Source organism: Mangifera indica, chromosome 6, assembly GCF_011075055.1.
Source record: "Mangifera indica cultivar Alphonso chromosome 6, CATAS_Mindica_2.1, whole genome shotgun sequence".
Classification (NCBI taxonomy): domain Eukaryota; kingdom Viridiplantae; phylum Streptophyta; class Magnoliopsida; order Sapindales; family Anacardiaceae; genus Mangifera; species Mangifera indica.
This window is the reverse complement of record NC_058142.1, coordinates 13,175,599-13,196,696: the sequence shown is the minus strand read 5'-3', so window position 1 is coordinate 13,196,696 and position 21,098 is coordinate 13,175,599. Positions and strand designations below refer to the sequence as shown.

Below are 21,098 nucleotides of genomic sequence, written 5' to 3'. Positions count from 1 at the left end.
TTATTGACATATTTTAAACGTCTTGGTATGTATTTTTTAGAACATTTGCAAATAAGATAAAATATTATATTATGTATTTCATTAATAATAGGTTGAGATAATTTTATGAAGAAATTAAACCCCAAAAAATTCGTAGAAAAATGAAAACAATAGACAATTTTGAATCAATTTGCGTTAGGTCAAATTAACTTAAATATTAAAGCGTTAGGTTAAGGTTGAAATTTTTTGATACAATTCTAATTAGAGTTGGGCTAGAGTTGAAGACTTCTAACTTGAAACTCAAACTGACATGATACAAATATGACTTGATAACATGAATTGTCAGATCTATTTACAAGAAGTAAAGTAAGTTATTAAAATGTCTTATTGTGATGTTGAATTTTCTCAAATAGGTTTTAGGTTGAGTTCTTTCAAAACTTGTCGAACTCGAGCCTAAACTTGAACTCAACTCTCTTGAGTCGAGACAAATTTAAGCAAATTCAAACTTGCATTTAACTCAACTCGAATCCACCACCTTTACATTCACACACAACTTGGCATGTCAATACATAATTCTATATGTTAACTGTTACCCTAAAGATATAGATCAATTGAGTTTATCTATCCATAAGTAAAAATTAAGTGTATTAGAAGTTACAAGTATTTTGAAATTTTGTAAGTTGTATGATTGATCTCATAAGTATTTATAAAGTCTTAAGAAAATCACTATTATAAAGTTATATATCTATGTCCTGTATTTCACTCATTAATATACCTACAACTTCATTCTAACATAAGAGTGACAAGATTAGGAGTGGATTTGAATCAAACTCAAGCTTGTTTTTTTGCTTAGTTCAAATAAGCTCGAAACAAGTTCGAGCTTGAATTTGGGGGCTCACCAAGCTTATAAGCTTGGGAGTTTGATTTGAATAAATTAAAACGATATTATTTTAATCAATACATATAAAAAACGATATTGTTTTGGTCTATTTTGTTATGAAAAGTGTAATTACACAACTTGATGCTAGAATTATGTTATTACGAAAAGTAGAGGATCATGTGTTCTCAATTTGATAAGAAATGATCGTGTTATCTCATAATGATAGGGAATAGGAAAAACATGTTAAAGAAATCATGAAAAACAGTTATAACTACCAAGAGTTATTCTTTCTACTCTTTAAACAAAAAGTCTTCTGATCGTACTGTGATTTGGTATAACGTTTACATGACGTGATTGGCTGCTACATATAGTTTATATAGTTGATCATTAGGTATTGGTTAACACCTCTTCATCTTTATCTCAATAAATTTGATTGAACAGAAAACCAACCATCATATATACTTTTTTTTTTAATATATCTTTATTAATGTAAGAGATCAATCAAGCATGCAAGTGGTTGTGGCGTCACTTTTTTTTTTTTTTTGTAAATATGCAATTTAATTCAAAGTTGGAAACAAATAAAATGTGAAAAAGTAATCCCAAAAAATCCAATGCACATATGTTATTGATCAAACCTTGATTATTTCAAAAATAAAATAAAGCTATATGTGTAGAGAAAGAAAAATAAATTTTAATTAATAGCAAAAACATGGATTTTGTATAGAATAATTTTGAACCTTCTTTGATAATTTTATAAAGGATAAGACTGTAAACAATATGAAAAGAAGTATTTGAGGTCAACCAAGATAAAAGGTGATCTATTTTATTAAAAAGTAGTGTTATGTGCATAATTTTATACACAAATAATAATATGTCATTATATAAGTGGATAGTTATAAACTAAAGATAAAATAATACTCAATCACATAATAACATAACTTATGTATATAACTTTATTTATATATAAAGTTATATATATTGTTTGTGCATATAATTTTATTATTTATTAAAAATGATTTTATATATATATATATATATATATATATATATATGTTGATTATATTCATGAAATTTAAAACCCACTATTTTTCAAGTTAGCTTTTGAGTTATACAGTCACATGCTATTTCCTGAGTAATCCATTGTGATATATCTACTTGTTTTCTAGTTTTCAACTACAAAAAGAATTACATAATTGAATTGGAATCACTTTCGAAGGTCTACCTCTTAAACTAGTTTTTCGAGGTGAGACAATTCAATAACACTTAGTATGAAATTCTCATATTTGATATCAGAATCTGAGGTATATGAATAGTTCTATTCAAAATCCACATGTTAGGTTTTCCTCACCTTTACTCTCCAATTGGTTTGGTTGAGAGGGAGGTTGTTAGACTTGGTTGTGAGGTGTATCAAATTGATGACCCATTGCATGAAAGAGAAGATTGTTGAGCATACCACTTTAGTTGAGAAACAAATTGGGTATGTGTATATAAATATGTGAGAAATTTTCAACTCTTAAACTAGTTTTCGAGTAAAAGAGATCCAATAACATTTATGAAAGTCTAAAATTTATAATACTAAATAGTAATAGCAATATCCACAATCTTTATGTGAAAAAATTAGTGACCATTGTGAATGTAGCAATTGTTAGTTGTTTCCTTCTCATTTATAATGGTGTGATGATTAAATATAGGGAAATTGAAAAAAAAAAAAAAAAACCATATTTTGGGTTTACCTATACAATTCTATCACACTGTTTAGACACAAAACAAATATACCATAAAATATACACAAATCCTATAATACCCCTATTTTGACCAATGTTTGAATCCATACTTGGTTAATTGTTCATGCATGAATGACCCTATAGGCAATTCCCTTTTGAAACCAAGCAAAGGAAAAGCAATTTGGATCTGAAAACATCATGTGAACTTGTATTTAGTTTGCAAAAAAGAAAAAGTAAAAGCAAGTTTTTGCCATTGCAAGCCTTCACTACCAACGCTGACCATAGGAGATCACCATCGTCGACGAGACAAAGAACCGATGTTGGCCATTAGAAGATGAACTGATGCCAAGGATAAGAAGAAAATCCGAAGAAGATTACATTGTTAAATGATGGCTTATTTTATGGTTAGATCTAAGGTTGGATGAATACAAAATTAGGGATTTTTTTTTTTTAAATGAAGTTTGTGATTTGTTGCAATTGGTTGTGTGACCTAGGATTGAAATGGTGATGAACACAAAAAACATGTAGGCAATATCACCTTATAGGCGATTTCGCCTACTATAACTACTCATATGCTAGGGTTCTCATCATATTTTTCAATTGTTCCATTTTTCCATTTTCAGTTATGCTTTTCCACTTTTCTATTTCAAAAACACTAAATCAATATTTGGCAGAGGGTGTACAAATTTCATGAAGCGTTTAGATTTTGTGTCCAAATATCCCTCTGCATGAAGATGATATGGCAAGCATTGTCAATGAGAAACCAACAATGATGCAACAAGAGCTTTTTCAGATTACCCATATTGGGAGATTCTTGGGATTTGATGAGATGTGATTTAGCATCGTTCTTATGCATGTAATGCTAGTCTATTTAATTAACCACGAGTTCATTGGGAGAAAACTATGTTCAGAATAAATGGCACCAAAGTTCATTTCAGCCTAGTTGAATTTGCTTTTATGACTAGTTTTATATTCAGTGATGATACAAATGTGTCACACTATGTGGATATTTTATGAAGGCATAGATTGAAGCAATAATACTTCCCAAGGGTTCAAAGATCATTACAATATAAGGACATTTAAAGTGCAGTAAAAGACCAGATTTAGAGAAACAATGATGAGGATATTGTAAACTTTGAGGTACTATATTTATCGCATGTCTTGTTATTAAGGGTAGATAATAAGAATGTTATCAACGATAAGTTCTTGCATCTGGCCGATGATCTTGATGCATTTAGTTGGTACCCATGAGGTTTGTTGTCATGGAATAAGATAATAACCTCCATATGGTAGGGCACAAATTTAAGATATGAGTATTGTCTAAAGAACCAATAGTCTTACACGATGTTAATCCCTGTGGTTAATTACCTGATGATGGGAATCCTTATTGCACTTCAGGTAAGCATCACTTTATCAATCAAGTTAAAATTTGTAAACATATTATCATAAACATTAATCATATATGTTGTTGTTTATGTTCTTCTTTATGTAGTATTAGATTTATGAGACACTGGGAAACCTATCGCCTTTTATACGAATCATTGCACATGATCGCATCACCCGAATGCCTAAGTAGAAGACTATTTTGCTACCAATATAGGATGACATTAAAGCAATTATGGTGAAAACTCCGATAAGTTAATCATTCTACTTTTATAGTATATCATTTTATTTTAGGATATCATTTGTTTACTTCTGACAAAGTTTCATTTTGTTTTAGCATTTGACTACACCTATCTTGCATCCAATGTAGTTTGACTGGGAAAAAGAATGGTATATTTCGACATTAGCATTTATGGGAGAAGAGGCACTTGTGTTATCATCCAATGATGAGTTGACAACCTCTAATAACAATTTGCATGTTGATTCAACACGTCATGCTTTTTTCTAAGCACCTTCAGATGGGTCTTCTCGATCGTATACTAATGGTGTTCAGAGCCCATATATGCCCATATCATCTCTTTTATTTGGGTTTCTCCCTCACAAGGGTTCATATCATAAGGATTCTAACCTATGTTCCCTGATGCCTTCCCACACTTATAGATGTCCCTACCATATAAGTTAACTTCCTAAATGTCGCACTCCCAACAATCCCAGAGGCCCTTTCTTGCACAACAGTTAATTCATGGTATTGTTTATAGCGGTGTATCGAAGGACCGTCTCTAACAGCTCCTATCATAACAGGTCTTGATGATTGGATTGCAAAACAACAACACCTTGACCAGCATGTTAAGATGTTATGGGGGGAGATGCAACAACTATGTGGTGATTTGCAACAATTTCAATCCTTTATACTATACCGGATAAAAGAATTTGAGGATTCATATACTCAAAGACTGGGATAAAGGTAGGTTTATGATAGTTAACTTTGTTATTTTGTGTTCATGTGTATATACGTGTTAATATGCAATGACATATATGTAATATGTTCAGATGGATGTCTCTGAGCAGGTGGATGTGCCTCTAGAGCCATTGTCTCAATAAGGTGTTGTCACTCAAAAGGACGATGTGCGACAAGATGATTTTCCCCCGTAGAAAAATGTAGGGAAGGCTCTCACACTACCAAAACAGTCATCATTTAGTCATGTTTTCTAAAAGGACAATTAATTGATTAGTCCTTTCACAAACCCAACCAAGACACAAAAGAATATTGCAATTAAGACCAATATGCCCATTCAAGAAATCGGTGTTACGAATCAAACTTTAGTCTAAGCCTACTTAGCCTTCAATAATTGGTACCTTGGTGCATCTGATAGAAACAATAGACATGTCCTTTTTATGGGATCTAATGGTACCACCAATCGTGTCAAAAAGCGAATGGTGATTGGTCATCATTTTTCCTGAATCAAATCCATAACATTTCTCCCAATACTACGAATTAATATTTTCGAGCATGGAGTCAAATTGACAAGGCGGTATACTTTATTGTTATGCAAACTATTATATGCAAATTTTGACATGCAGTATTATCGATTTGATTATATAATTCCATTACGTCTCAAGTATTTTTTTCTCAATCAATTTTGACAATCAACACTAAGTATGTGGTGTATTTGATTTCATCTCCTTGATGATGTATGTATACAACTCCACAATATACACCACTAATAAAAATATTTTCAAAAAGTTTATGAAACCATATAAGATTCTGTCACACATGATTTCAGCTAGTAATTTTTATAACTTAAAGGCTATCCAACCACCACCGTCACCCCCAATATTAAAATTTAGGTGCGTGCAAGATGTCCCAAAACAACAACCTAAATTAGGTGATTGTGGAGTTTTTATTTTAATGTTTATAGAGTACCTAACATAGAATCATGACTTCAAATTCATAGCTAAACACTCGAAGTTTTGAGAGAGCATATCACCATGTCAGTATACTATGAGAAAACACTTTATAAGAATAATCTTTTTTCCAATTCATTTGTTGTGGTAATTGGTTAGATGAGTTAATTAATGAAATATTTTTGGTTATTTATACAAACTTGGAGGAATACCCTTAATCTTGGGCCGGCATGCAAACTTTATGGGCATAATTTAATTGGTGTTTTACTCATGTTAATGATTTTTATATTAGTACTGAGTTGTCACAAATATCAATGTTATATTTTTTTTAATCATGCAGTTATTTTCCATTAGCGCAAAATAAACTATAACAAAATAAAATAAACAATCATCATATAAACCATTACAACATTAATATAAACCAAATATGATAATAGAGTGTCTTTTGATGTTTATCTGGAAAGGAAATGCATTAAAAAAAAAAAAACTACAACCTTTATTTAACAACTCACTTGTACATTACAACTAACAAATAACTTGTAACATTGAACAAGCGGCTTTGTTACACAAAAAGTGGCAACTTTTTCATTAACATACATATAGATTTCATGCCAACAATAACGTGCAATTGAAACATTAGTAAATAATTAATCATGATTGGCATAGCATCATAATAAACCATTTTGACATTAATACACTTATGCAGTGACAAAACACAAAACTACAATAAAGAAAATAAGCAATAAATAAAGAAAACAAACCATGATATTTTATTCTACTGGATGGGTTGTCGTGTCTATACGACGACCTCATTGTTTGTTGTTACTTAATGTATAGGACAAGCCAACAATGTGCACCGGAGCTAGACTTGGACAATGCAATCGATTATGGCTTGGTTGATGACAGTGGTTGCAATTTTGTGGTGGTTGTCTACCATGGCTAGACGAATGATTGGATCATCTTCATTGCATCTAGGATTGATAAATTGTCAACATATTAGATAGTGCCTATGTTGATTGATGGCCAACCGAATTAACATATTCTCTATGTACCACTTGTAAATAATTCATTGAGTAATATATGTTGGCCCATTTGAAACTATCTAAAAGATTGTTGAACCGCGTAATAGTCGTGACATGAGTATATGGAATTTGAGAAAGTTAAAATTTCACACAACCACATATCTAGTAAAAAAGATTAAGAAGAAACACTTGCTGCCCCAAATTATGAACTTCGTATCTATGGATGTTAATCAGTTTGACAACTATATTTGTAAATTTGCACACATATCCAACAATCTTATCCTCCACCAATGGTGTTAATCGGTGAGATCGCTCACCTAATTAAAAAACTAGTCAAGCCCAATGTAATCAACAATAAATAAATATACCAAATTTTAACAAATATACCTGTCAAGTTTCATCGATTGTAAAACCAATGTTGTATTATATTCCTCATAAACTCAACCAATATGGTGATGGGCAAACCTCATGCAGTATGTGTCAAAACATTGAAAGACTCAGTAATATATTTTATATATTAATAATATATATTATTTTTACGCACTCTTTTACATTTTCAGCACTTCTTCACAGTTTTACGCACCCGTTTACATTTTTACGTACCCCTTCACAGTTTCACACACCCCTTTATATTTTTATGCACTCCTTCATATTTTTCCGCACCCCTTTACACTTTCATATATTTTTGCAGCATTTCGCACCCTTTCAAAAAAAACACGCACCTTTTTGAAAAAACGCGCACCTTTAGCACCTATGCACAACCCACATGCACTCTCTGTGTAGTTATGTTCATCATTTTTCTAAAGGTATGTAAATATCAACTATTACATCAGAAATTAATCTGTTTTTGATATGTAAATCTTAACAATTACGAAAAAATTAAATGTAATCTGTATACTTTAAAAAATAAAACATTTTCTGGTAAAAACTAATCTGGATAAAAAGAAACAGGATAAAGGGTATTGTTGGAATAGAAAATAAGGTTTACTTAAAAAAGTAAAACTATAAAAATTTTGCCAAAAAAAGTTTACATGGTAAATTTCATGCTTATTTTAACTAATTTGACAAATTTTTGAGTCGAATTCAAGGTTCTAATTTGTAACTTATTGTCCAAATGATATCGTTTGACCTAATAATGAATAAAACAATATCATTTTATAAATAGGTCGTGAACTCAAAAAAAAAACCTTAGCCATGAATTTGACTAATAGATTTAGACTATAAATTTAAGCTGAACTCAAGCTACGAATGCAAACTATGGATTCGAGTTATGAATTTAAGTTTAACTCAAATCGAACTAAATTAAATCAAACACCTACTAGTTCAAGTTTGATTTAGTTTGAAAAATAAGTTGACTTTTTGGAGTAAAACTTGATTTGAATTTAAACTGCATGAATTCAAATCTAATTGAACTGAATTAAACTAAGCCGACTTTCAAGATCAAATTGACTCAATTCAAATCCAATCCTCTATAACATTGCACATGGATATATACAACTTGAAAGAGTTGTATGAATAACCATCAAAACTTACAAACGTATAAAGTAAAAGTAAAAATTAAACCAATATGAAAATTGTCGATAAAAAATTAGTTGTTACTTTGAGTAAAATATGCACTCAGTTAGTTATTAGAGAAAAAGGATTCAATATGAGAGAGAGAGAGAGAGAGGTGTTCGTAGGTCATGTTGGGTTAGCTTCAGCACAATTTATTGTGCTCGTGGACTATGTCAATGCAGGCCTTTCATGTTGGTCAACCCACCAACATATTAAGGCTCACAACATGCCACTATATAAGGCATGCTATACCAAGCTCACAAGCCAATCCAATAATTAACTAAAATTAATTTTTTTATTTTTAATTTAAAATTCAAATAAAAATCATTTTTCAATTACTAAAACCGAAAACAATGCATCAAACATTTTATTAATTATTCTTCACTTGTGACAAAGAAATATTGTGGTTACATGATGAAAAATATTCTAATATATTAAAAACATAGTTACTAGTATCTTATAATATGATACAATATAAGTGAAAAATGATATGTATTAAAAAGTATATCAAATTAATACAATACGATGAACGTATCATACAATACGATATATATTACCGATATAAATTGATATACCTTTTAAAAGAAAATGATGATGCACTAGGGCTATATATAAAATTTTTTTAAATTTTATAGGTATTTGTAATATTTTTTTAAAATGATGATGTATCAATTATAATTTTTTATTAATATTTTATTAGTTTATTTTAAAAGGCATATCATACGATACATAATATACAATACAGAAAATCAGGTTTTTGATACACGATTCAATTATTATTATTATAAATAAATTCATTTATATAATGTATAATTACAAATATAAGTGTGATATATATACCATCTACTCGTTCTCAACATCCAGATTCTTGAATTCTTCAGATATATCTTTTGCAACCCCGATTTTGTAATTTGATGTCAACTTTCACCCAATCTTTTATGCACATGATCATCTCAACCATGTTAGAGTGTAAGTTGGATCGTCTATTGATCAACATGCATCCACCTACACTAAAAGTGTATTTCAATGTTATTAGATCTCATGTCATGGTAGAAAGCACAAGGAAACTTTCTTAATTTGCTTTTCACCATTCTAAAACATCGACTTTGTCATTGTTACTATATCATTTAATAATTTATAGATAATGATCAATATTAATATAATTATAAAACTTACCAAATTTTGTACTTTGACCCACAAGCTGTTTACCTTTGCACAAGAGGGACCATATACATAATTTTCTTCTATTTGAACTACCAGAACTTACCTCAAGTTCAAAACTTTATAGCCTACTTTAGTATTTATTTTCATAAATATTATACATTTCCAATAAAAATTTCTAAACATTGTCTATTCTATTACCTCTGGAAATTAATAATTTTTTATTAATAGCATATAAACAATTTTTTACTTCTAATAATTTTGTCCTAGGATTTAAAAAAGTCACAGTAGCATAACATAAAAGAACTTCGTTCCAATATTTTTTAAATTTCGCTTCCATTTTTCTTGACATATTTTGGAATGTATTATGACATATATATTCTTTAAAAATATCATTAATTTCTAATATATTATATAAAATTAAACATGTAATTGGATAGTATACACCCAAACATTGGTTTATGATTGTCTTCAAAGGTTCTAACATGTTCATTAAAGTCATGACAATCTCTCGGTCATAATCTGTCAAAAAGATCAGATTTTTCAAATGTTTTGGTTTTGTATTAAAGAAGTATTTATAGTTATTTCATATTCTTCGCATTTTTTCAATATGAGGTATGTTAAATCTCACCTAGTTCTAATATCTACTTTTAACTTTTTTTGTCTTAACCACATTTCGTGACACAATTCATGATATGTTTACATCCGTGATAGGGACGATGAAATATATGCAATGATATGTCTAATTATTGATATATGATCTTTAGCTAAGTTTAAACCATTTTAAGCTATTAAATTAATAATATAATATGCACATTTAATATAAAATAATTTTCATTAAATGGAATAGATATATTAATCAACATTATTTCAATTACTTTATCATTATTTTTTGCATTATCAAAAGTCATTATAAAAATAAAGTTATAAATTTTATATTCATCTAAAATATAACCTAATGTCTGATAAATTGTAACACTACTATATGGATATTCTAATACCTAAATACAATTACTTTTTTTCACAACTGTCAATTAGAATCAATGTAATGAGTAGCTACATGTAGATATTCTATGTTTTGAGTTGAAGCAGTTCATAAATGTAAAATTATTGAAATAACGCTATTAAAAATACTAAGCACTCATGTAATTTTTAATTTCATTAATTTATAATTTCTAAGAACATCTACCCTAAGGGTACTTTTAGGAATTCTTTTAAATGCAGAGTAAATACTATTTTTCATCATCTATTCTAAAATTTTATCTTCAACATAAAAAAATGTTAGTCAGAAGCAATAACATACTTATTCATATAGTCTTGCATTTTAGTTTAATCATAGATGAAATTAGACATTTCTCCAATGTGTTTGAAACTGTTCGGACCTTTTGTTGCACTAACATTAGCTCTAATGAATCGTGATCTCATAAAAACAATTTATTGTTGCCCTCTCATCTTGTATGAACTTTTTTTATAATAATCTGTAATATGTCGGTAAAGATAATTGGTGCCACTTGAATTGGTACATGTCAAACATGAACTGCAATATTTGCACATCACACATCAAATTACTTTTCCTTTGATCGTTTTTTATATTTGATTAAAATGATCTCATACTATAAATTTTTGTTTTCTTTTTTTTTTTGACCAAGCATATGGTTGTTCCATTTTCATCTATTAGTACCCATGCTCTTGTTCCACCACATGCATCGTCAATAATATCTTCAGTCATTAAAATTTAGATCAATTTGTAATATTTTAATGAATGAAAAGCAATGATTAATTGACCAAATTGAAACGAAGACTAAATTTTATGAATTTAAAGAGTTTAAAAATAAGAAATTGATAAGAGGATGTGAAATTGAGAAGAATAAGATATGGGGAGAGTGCATAAATTGTGGGAGGGAGAGAGAAGTTTATGTGAAAAAATTTTGAAAAAAAATAATTTAGCCCGACACTTTTGATGCGCATGCACACACACACGCGCGCACAACTGTATTGAAAAAAATTAATGGAAGTTGACATCTTTGATGGAAAAAGAAGGCAGAACTTATACAATTAATATTTTTTATTTAAAAAAAAAAAAAGAGAGTGATGTTTGAATTCTATTTAAGGCCATTCTCAATATTATTGCTCATCACTATGGATAATGGAATATGAATTTTACAAGTAAAGAATGCTGATTTCATTAAACTCAATTATTAATTTTTTTTTTAATTTATTTGTAAGAATGCCCTAAAAAAAAAAAAAGTTTTGGATGAAATATTGTTAAAAATGTTGTTTCTATTGCATAAATCCTAAGCTATGAATCAGAAATATTGTTTTCTTTCTTTTTCACATATTTATTTAAAGTTTTTCTTTTTTTTTAATTTCTTATAAATAAGTTGGTGTGATAGGTGACTTAGTAATGTCATGTCTAATGACATGTCCATTAGTTGATGATTTGAATTTTGGAATAAGATTTTAAATGTTTAATATTATTCTTGATATATAATAATTAATATGACGATAGGTATTAGATAATATATAAATATTTTTTTATTATAATCTATCAAATATAATAATTATTTATATATATATATATATATATATATAAATATATTGGATTAACCAATGTAAGACTAACTTATATTAATTCATACCTACTTATCTTTGCTTGAGTCTACTAATAAGTCATCAGTTACTATTCAATTTCATTTAGGGTCTCAAATAAATTAGCTTATTTAAAAAAATATATATCTTGTTTATAGTAAAGTTATCAAAATAATTTTAATTTCATTAAAATTTTATTTTTTCTTACTAATTTTTGAGGATAAGAAGCTCTCATATTCAATTAAAATATCAACCCTAAGCTCATATTATGATTATTTTACCTTTGCTCAAATAATTAATCAGACATACATACCCCAGTCTAAATCAAAATTACTTTCCTAGCACCCACACCACTTGTGGACATCACCCACCATCCCTTGTTGCCACTACAAACTCCTACAAAATTCGCACAACCCACGTTGTCGCCACCCACACGATCACCTCCCTTCCACAATCACAATAGAACGATTATGTCTAAATCAAATCAAGATGTGGCTAAGAGTAGATCTAGGAGATTGAGATGACATTATGACAAAGAGTTTTGTGTTAGTTCAATCCCTGTCATTTCTCTCCCACCTTCTAACTTTGATTTGTTGTAGTTTGTCCTCTCTCTATATCTTTAATTCAAATTAATATATACAATCATTTTAATCTATTACAATCTAACATGGCAATGAGCCGACTTGGCCCATTGGGTTTATGGGTCGGGTCAGGTCAAAGACCTATATAGTAATGAAGTTTCGGATCAAATTGGCTCATATATTTTTTAAAACCCAAAGTCTAGCCTTATATATAAATGGGTCGAGCCAGACCTTAAATAGGTCAACCCATTTAAATAATTTTTTTAAAAGTTTTAATTAAAATTTTTAAATATAAATTATTTTCAATTATTAAAATCAAGAACAATACTTCAAACATTTTATTTATAATCTCTCATATGTGGTGAAGAAATATTGTGGTTATATGATGAAAAATATTATAAGTTTATAATATAGTATAAATAAATTGACTTACATACTGTATAAATTATAAACATAAATAAAATATATATATTATATTAATTATTTACTTATTTTTAACATTTAAATCTCAAAATTCTTTTGACATTGAATCCATTTGTAATATTTTGTAATAATAAAATTGAAATGAAAATGAAATTATAAATATAAAAAAATTATTATTTGTGAATTCAAATAATTTTCAAAAAAGAGTTAATGAAAGAAAATAAAATTAAAAATATAATAAAAAAATTGATATTGAAAGAAATTGAAATCGATAAACAGTTAGATTAGTTTATATGGAGAAAAATAAATAAATAAAAAGATTTTTTTTTAAAAAGTTAAAAGCCTCTACCACAAAGAGAGAAGCCTTGGTTGCCCCTTTGAAGCCTTTTTGTCATCTTTTTTTTTTTTTATTTTTATATTTTTAAATAGTAATAGATCAGGCATACCAACGTATGGGTTTAATATTAAAACTCATCGCCGGATCTAAAAAGCACATGGGCTAAGTCCAACATGCTATAATACAAGATCAAACTTTATCGGAGTGGGCTTTAAATTCATGCTTCGAACAGGACCTCCCTTTAACCCAATCCAATTGACAAGTCTAATTATTATCAATCAAACATAATAATTATTTATATATATTAATTATATCAAAACACAATAATAACTTATGAGCAATGTTATATGTACTCACTTTTTGATATATAAATACATACACATATTATGTATCATCATATGATTAAATGTTACTTTATTCTTAATTCAAAATTCTCAATTACTTAATGATACATATTAAATATGTATCTATTTGTGTATATAAAATAAATATATATAATTTTATTAATAAATTATACTCAATAATCTTCTATATAATCTATTTTTATAATAAGTTTTCAGTTTTGATAATAAAATATTACTTCAATCAAATACATTTTCAATGTGTTAAAAAAACCGCAAAACACATGCGCAGGTATAACTTGGACACAAGATTCAATTGCTTGTAAGACTTTTATTTTCTAATAGTTAGACTTTTTTCGGGAACCATTTTAACAAGAAGAAAAACAAAATTTAGTATAAATGAATCGAATTGGGTGTATGATAAATTAAGGATATATAAATTTTTGCACAGATGCTTTGAATAAAATAGAGCCCTAAAATAATGGGTCAATTGTTGATATAAAATAATGGATTGTTGAAGATCGGTTAGCAGTTGATATAAAATTATGTATGTTTGAATATTAGTTGTGGGGCTGCGTTGAATATTTTTATTAAATGAGTAAAATCTGGCACGAGAAGATTGATTAAAATAAGTAAATAAATATTCCAACTAGAACGTCATATAAAATAATCACAAAATTATCTTAAAATGAAAAATCCAACAAAAACATTTTCTATTAAGGCCAAAGGACTATTTCCCACCCAAACTATTCTAAACTGTCAAAGTTCCCCCCATTAACTATAGAAATACCATTTACCCACCCATAGCAAGTTAAATTTAATAGAACCCTAATGCTTGAAAATTTTATCTCTTTTTACCCCCCTAAACTTTAAAAACTAAAAGTTTTTCCCAACCTAAGTTTTAAAAAATGACAGTTTCACCCTAGAGTTTCGTTTTGAAATCTTCGACGACATTGCCGACGGCCTCTCCCTCCCGAAACATCATCTCTTTCCGATGATCTCTTTCCTCTCATTTGGACATCCGATCGACGTTGGAGAAGCTTTGAGAGATGAAGAACTTCGACGGAAAAGACGAATCTTCCCAGACGAAGACGAAGCTATCGTCTTCCCAGAAGAAGACCTCTGGGAAGACGATTGTCTTCCCAGATGAAGACGACAACTTTGTCTTCATCTCCCAAGGTTTCTCTTACGCCGATCGAACGTCCAAATGGGAGGAAAGAGATCGTCGGAAGGAGAAAATGCTTTGAGAGGAAGAGATCGTCGGCAATGGAACCGGAGATGTCGCTGAAGATTTCAAAACGAAACCCTAGGGTAAACTGCCATTTTTTAAAACTTAGGCTAGGGAAAAATTTTAGTTTTTAAAGTTTAGGGGGGCAAAAATAGATTATATTTTAATTTATTTTTAATATTATAAAAAAATGACGATTTCACTCTTATCACCGTTAATTTTAACTGCTCATGGGTGGGTAAATGGTATTTCTATAGTTAATGGAGGAAACTTTGAGAATTCAACATAGTTTAGGTGGAAAATAGTCGTTTGGCCTTCTATTAACTATCTTTGACAATAACTTGCCATATGGAAAATGCAACATCCATGCACTTGGGTTATGCAAAAGCATAATATAGAACGCTAAATGTAAAGTTCTGACATTTCAAATGAATAATACTCTTGGTAACATTATCAAGACTTCTTCTCGACAAGAAGGCTAATGATTTGCAGGGAAAACCAGAAACAATGGATGGTTAAAAAACATGGGTACACCCGGGATCTATGCTTGAAAAATAAAAGTGACCGAAATTGATGGCATAGAATTAACTTTGTTAAATGGCCAAAATTACTTCAAAAGGGTAGATTGATGTGCAACCAATCAAAACAGTTCCTAACTTGTATTAATCACCAAGATTACACGATTATTTAATCATACAGATAAATGGAAACAGTCAATCAACTACATGATAATTAAGTTGCCATGTTACCTGAACACCAAAGCATGATTATTGAAATCTTCTCGATAGGCATCACTGAGGTTAACAACTCTGCAAAGTCAATATACTTCTACATGCCATTGCTTGTTCTTCTTGAGCTGTGAAAGCTTCTGATCCCAGTTTTCTCCTCTCTGATCCGCAACTCTCTTCAGTGTTTCCTGAATCCCTGGCATCATTCCCTTAAGCCCACAGAAGTATATATGCGCCCCACCATCCAAAAGTTTGAAAATTTCATCACTATATTCCTCAATCTTGTCTTGCACGTACATCTTGCCTCCATTCTTGTTCTTCTGTTCTCTACTGAGTGCTTTGTCATAACGGAAGTGATCTGGGTAGTCCTGAAGATACTTGGTGAATTCATCATCATAAAGAAGACTATCAGAGTTGGCAACCCCAAGGAAGAGCCATGCAAGGCCACCAAACTTGTAATTAGGAATAGATTCCATGAACATACGACGGAGGTAGCCTCTGTAAGGAGCTACCCCAGTGCCAGTCGCAATCATTATGTGGGTCGCATTGGGATCGTCTTCAGGCAAAAGCATAATCTTACCAGAGGGTCCTACCAAAACATCATAGTTTGCAGTTAACGGGAGATATGATTTCACTTTAACCAGCAATCAACCAGCCACATGGAAAATTAATAAATGCAAAGAAACATCCAAATTGAAAAATGCGAACCATCCCAAAATGTAAAAATTATTGTATCTAGATTAAATATTTAGCCACAACCTGCTTTACAAGAAGAAGAGGAAAAACACCAAGACGGACAAGCAGGCTAGGAATGAATATAAGCAGTTCAGTTAACATGATACCATACCATATTATCATAAATGCATCAACACAGAACCACAAAACTGATACAACAGCTCCATGAAAACCCAGTCAGGAATATAGAATCAAAACAAAACTTCAAAAAAAGGAAAATCATAGGCACGGATCAGAAAATTTGTGTCAAATTCCAGCTATATCATGGTAAGGTAACCGAAATTGCAAAGTACATGAGTTCAAAGAAGGAAGGTGTGGACCTTACATTATAAAAAGGGGGGGTGTCGTGGTGGGGGTGGTGGGGTGTGGAGGAAGTAACAATGTATAAAAACTAAATCAACCTTGCCATTGCTCTAGAAGTCATAAACAGCATCAATTTGTTAGCATGCAAGACACACACATGTAGAAGTTTGAGGAAAGTATACTGAAGTATGCATAATGTCACACCCTCTGCATGAGGCATTAGAAGACACTTTAAAGCCTATCTGCCTCAAACAACTTTCCACGTGAATTTCAATTGTAAACCTATAAGGCCGTCAAATCAACAAGCATAAGACACTTCTACATGGTAAATTGAAGCAAAATCTTTCCATAAACCACTAACATCAAATGTTAACAGATTTAATAACTTCAATAAAGTCCCTAACTTTTGATAGTAAAAATGACCAAAAGTCAACTCATGCACTAAAATATGATTTCCCTTTGATTGGGATGTTTACTGCCTCTGAAAAGGCTAAATCTAGGCGATAGAACAACATTAAAATAAATGGTGAACATACAACTTCTAAAGCAAATGTAGGTTGCAAGTTCTCATGGATCTTCAATCAAACAAATAGAATCTTACCAGTGATCCGAATTTTGTCTCCAGGCTTTGAGTTGCACAGGAAATTGCTGCACACACCATTCTTTGAAGGATCCTCCTTTCCTGTCTCAGGGTCATAATACACAGCACGGCGAACACACAAACTGGTTGTCTTTCCATTGAAGGAATCTCCATATCTAGTAGATGCAATTGAATAAAGACGAACATTGTGGGGACTCCCAGGTTTCTTTGGGTTTTCACCCTGTGATGCAACAATACTTCCAATTAGACAGCTCATATGCATACATTTAGCATAAAAATCACATCTAATAGGTGAAGTCAAAGATAAAAAACTAAGATTACAAGCTTCAGAACTTAAGTACTTTTGTTGCACCCATACCTATTAGCTTCAATTTAAAAGAAATGTAGCAAGTTCACATGATATCATAACCAAGTTAACCAAATGGCCTTGCGTTTAATCCCCTCACTGCATTAATTAAATTATTCTGGGTTGTGTTTCTGGTTATGGTTGTATAAGTGGGTCTGATCAGCGTAGTCCACATGCACTCGTAAGAGGACTCATTTGAGCTTAAATATTATTATTGGACCCTTACCTTATAGGAAAGCTTTTAAGTCCAGTCATAACTTTCATGACAAGAGATGACTTCAAATACAAATTTGGGGACCTCTAATATACATGACCATACATTTCTGATACATTAATGAATTAAAATCAATCATACATTACATTAACAGTCAATAAGATAAGTGTACAACAATTTAGTAAACAGTTGATTACATTATAATGCCTCTTAGGAGTCTATTTGATAGACCTTCAACCCTTTTTTAATCAAACAAAAAATTCAACATATTATTTAATAAAAAGAAACTATGTATCAAAAGCTCAATAAATCAAAAGACTTACTGGAGGGATGACACCATAACTCTGTCCTTCCCAGTAGGGAACATTTCCATCGTGATCAATAACTATATGGCAAGTCTCTCCTGGAGCTTTTGGGCCCACAATCCTCTCAACAGAAACAATGGTTGCTGTGTATGGTTCTTTGGGTTTGTATAAATTTAGTGGAGGCTCTTTGGCATCTTCCAGTTCCAGAGGTTTAACAGCAACCTTAGATCTGCTTGCCTGTTGCACTGACATGCAAACTACATAGCGGTTTCTCAACTGTGCATTCCTTGATTTTAAGTCCAAAGATAACAGAGAAGCCCATGATTTATCACCAAATCTCACATTGTTTGACTGCAACAACAAATTCAAATGCAGTTCCCTTAGATTTGATTTATCATATGCTATATATAGATGCCCAAATGTTATTTTCACCAATATGATGCATTCAACTCAGAATTGGACTACAATGCAACTGAAGAAAAGCAATAACCAATTGGAAACATAACAAGGGTTTATTATATGATTTTGTTAAGTAATTACACTAATCACTATATCTAGCATTCAACAACCAATGTCGAAATCATCTGAAACACTCATGTACAACAGGCCAACTGCTAGCTGGTATTTTAAAGTCAAAGCCAAAAAAACTGACACACACAAAACACACAGATTATGCGTGTAGAGAACAAAATATCTTAAGCTCACACATCATAAAAACTTACCAGCATCTCTTTGAAGTGTGACAATCAGATTAAAAACACGTCTGGTGATGCACAGATAAAATTAAAAGTTTACCACAATTCAAATACAGAAAATAAAGAAAGAAACAAGATTTTTAGTATAAATAACTAATATATATAGTGATCAATCATCAATTCTTTATGAATTCACAACTGCTAAAAATCGTATCAAAAAGTGTCCAAGCATTTTGAAAAAGACACCAAAGAGACAAAAATGTCCTCCGTTAACTCCAAGGCACAAGCATCACTAGAAGAAAATCAAAGCATGAAAATTCAATTCCACATAACGAATCCTGACTAAACATAAATAAATAAAGTAGTTACCTTAAACACAGAGCTCGTTCTGAGAGAGGAATCAATGCCAACAGGTACAGTCACAGAGAGCTGAAACAGAAGAAATAAAAATCATTTTCCGAAAAGCTAAGTTGGAGCTGAATTTTTATTTTCTCGGGAACCAAACGTAAAGTAAAAAATCGAGAGAAAAGAAATGGAAAAGTACCTGAGAGAGGACCAAGTGAGCCATGATCGGATCAGAGAAAGCGCAAGCCAGAGATCTAGTGTGGAGATGCTTATAGGGAATTTATTGACGAGAAAATGAATGAAATGTAAAGCTTTTTACTATTATTATTGTTCTTTTATAGAGTTAAATAGATTGGTAGATGAATTATTTTTGTAAATTTTGATCCTTTAAAGAACTCCAAGAGACACCGTTGGCTCCTCGACTCAGGCTGCCGCCAGTCACTCACCGCCCTTTTTAATTCATTGTTTTAAATTAATATTCTTTAGGTTAACGACTCCTGATGCCAAAATTTACTCTTATACCCCTTTCCTACATTTGTCCATATTATTACATGTTATTTTAAGGGAAATTAAATTAATTATCCAAATATAATGGGGTCGAAGTAAAAATGCTCAATTTTAAAAGATTAAAAAAAAAACCAAAAGGTCAAACTATTTAAACGAAAATGTCCAACTATTTTTAAAAAAAATTAAAAATACCCTTCATATCTTCTATATAAGTCTCCAACATTTATGTCTTTTTCACATTATTCAAATTTTCAAGTTCATTCAATATATGATACTATAGGTTTGTTTGAAAGAAAATAAGTTCATGATAATAGGGATTTACATGAATCTGAACTAAAAACTTAATTTATCTGTAAATTCAAGTTCATGTGATTTAACTATTTACATATACATCATAAAATAAATTTTAGAAAAATATAAAGAGTATTTTAATAGTAAACAATGTATGAGGGTGTTATTAGATATTATACTATACATGGTGAAGGGACAAGTAATAATGTGGGGGTAAATGATATATGGTGTACATGGAACTTTTTTTGAATTTGGGGTGCTAACTTGATAATTGTCCATGTTAGGAGCAAATTAAGTTTCATATTTCACGATGTGGGGGTAATGTGATATTTTACACTTTGGAGAGGGGTAAATTAATAACAAAATTTGTGTTGAAGTAATCATAGTATTTTATGTTATAATATCAAGAAGATATTCTACCACAAAACTTTAAATCCTTTAAACAGTGTAAATCATGTAGAATTTATACTCATGAAATAAATTTAATTATATTGGTACAGTTTAATGTGAAATTTTTTTATAAATAATTTTTTTTACCAATATTGGTCACCTTATGATGGATTATTGAAATGTTGGGTATGTTGTTGTTTATTATGAAGGAGAATGAATTTAAAATAATCAGAACATAATAAAATATATTGAAGGTAATAAAAGAGTAGTTAAAATTTCAGAGAAAATGACACTTAAGGGATTTATCCAATAGTTGGGTGAAACGTGTCATATTGATCAAACCTTGAACAACATTTAGCTATGCATGAAGCCAAAATACCTCGACCTAAAATATCTTATAAAAATAAAAAATAATGAGGATGTCAAGAGTCTTATTAACATGTCTAAATACTTTGAGGAATATATTCCAGTTTTTATTACATATACCCTTATTGAAGCACAAAAGAACAAGAAAGGAATGGCAATGATGAT

The 21,098-nt window shown here is 30.2% G+C and overlaps 1 protein-coding gene across 1 annotated transcript; it reads right to left on the bottom strand.

Annotated features, from left to right (window-relative positions):
* Window positions 1-15,738: 15,738 nt before the first annotated feature.
* On the bottom strand, window positions 15,739-19,839 carry LOC123219394 (ferredoxin--NADP reductase, root isozyme, chloroplastic-like). The gene is made up of 5 exons (XM_044641340.1): window positions 19,579-19,839; window positions 19,404-19,463; window positions 18,358-18,690; window positions 17,475-17,694; window positions 15,739-16,424 (listed from the first exon to the last, which is right to left on the bottom strand). Exons 1-5 carry the CDS (start codon window positions 19,600-19,602, stop codon window positions 15,925-15,927), a joined length of 1,137 nt encoding a protein of 378 aa, XP_044497275.1. The 5' UTR covers window positions 19,603-19,839; the 3' UTR covers window positions 15,739-15,924.
* Window positions 19,840-21,098: the final 1,259 nt, after the last annotated feature.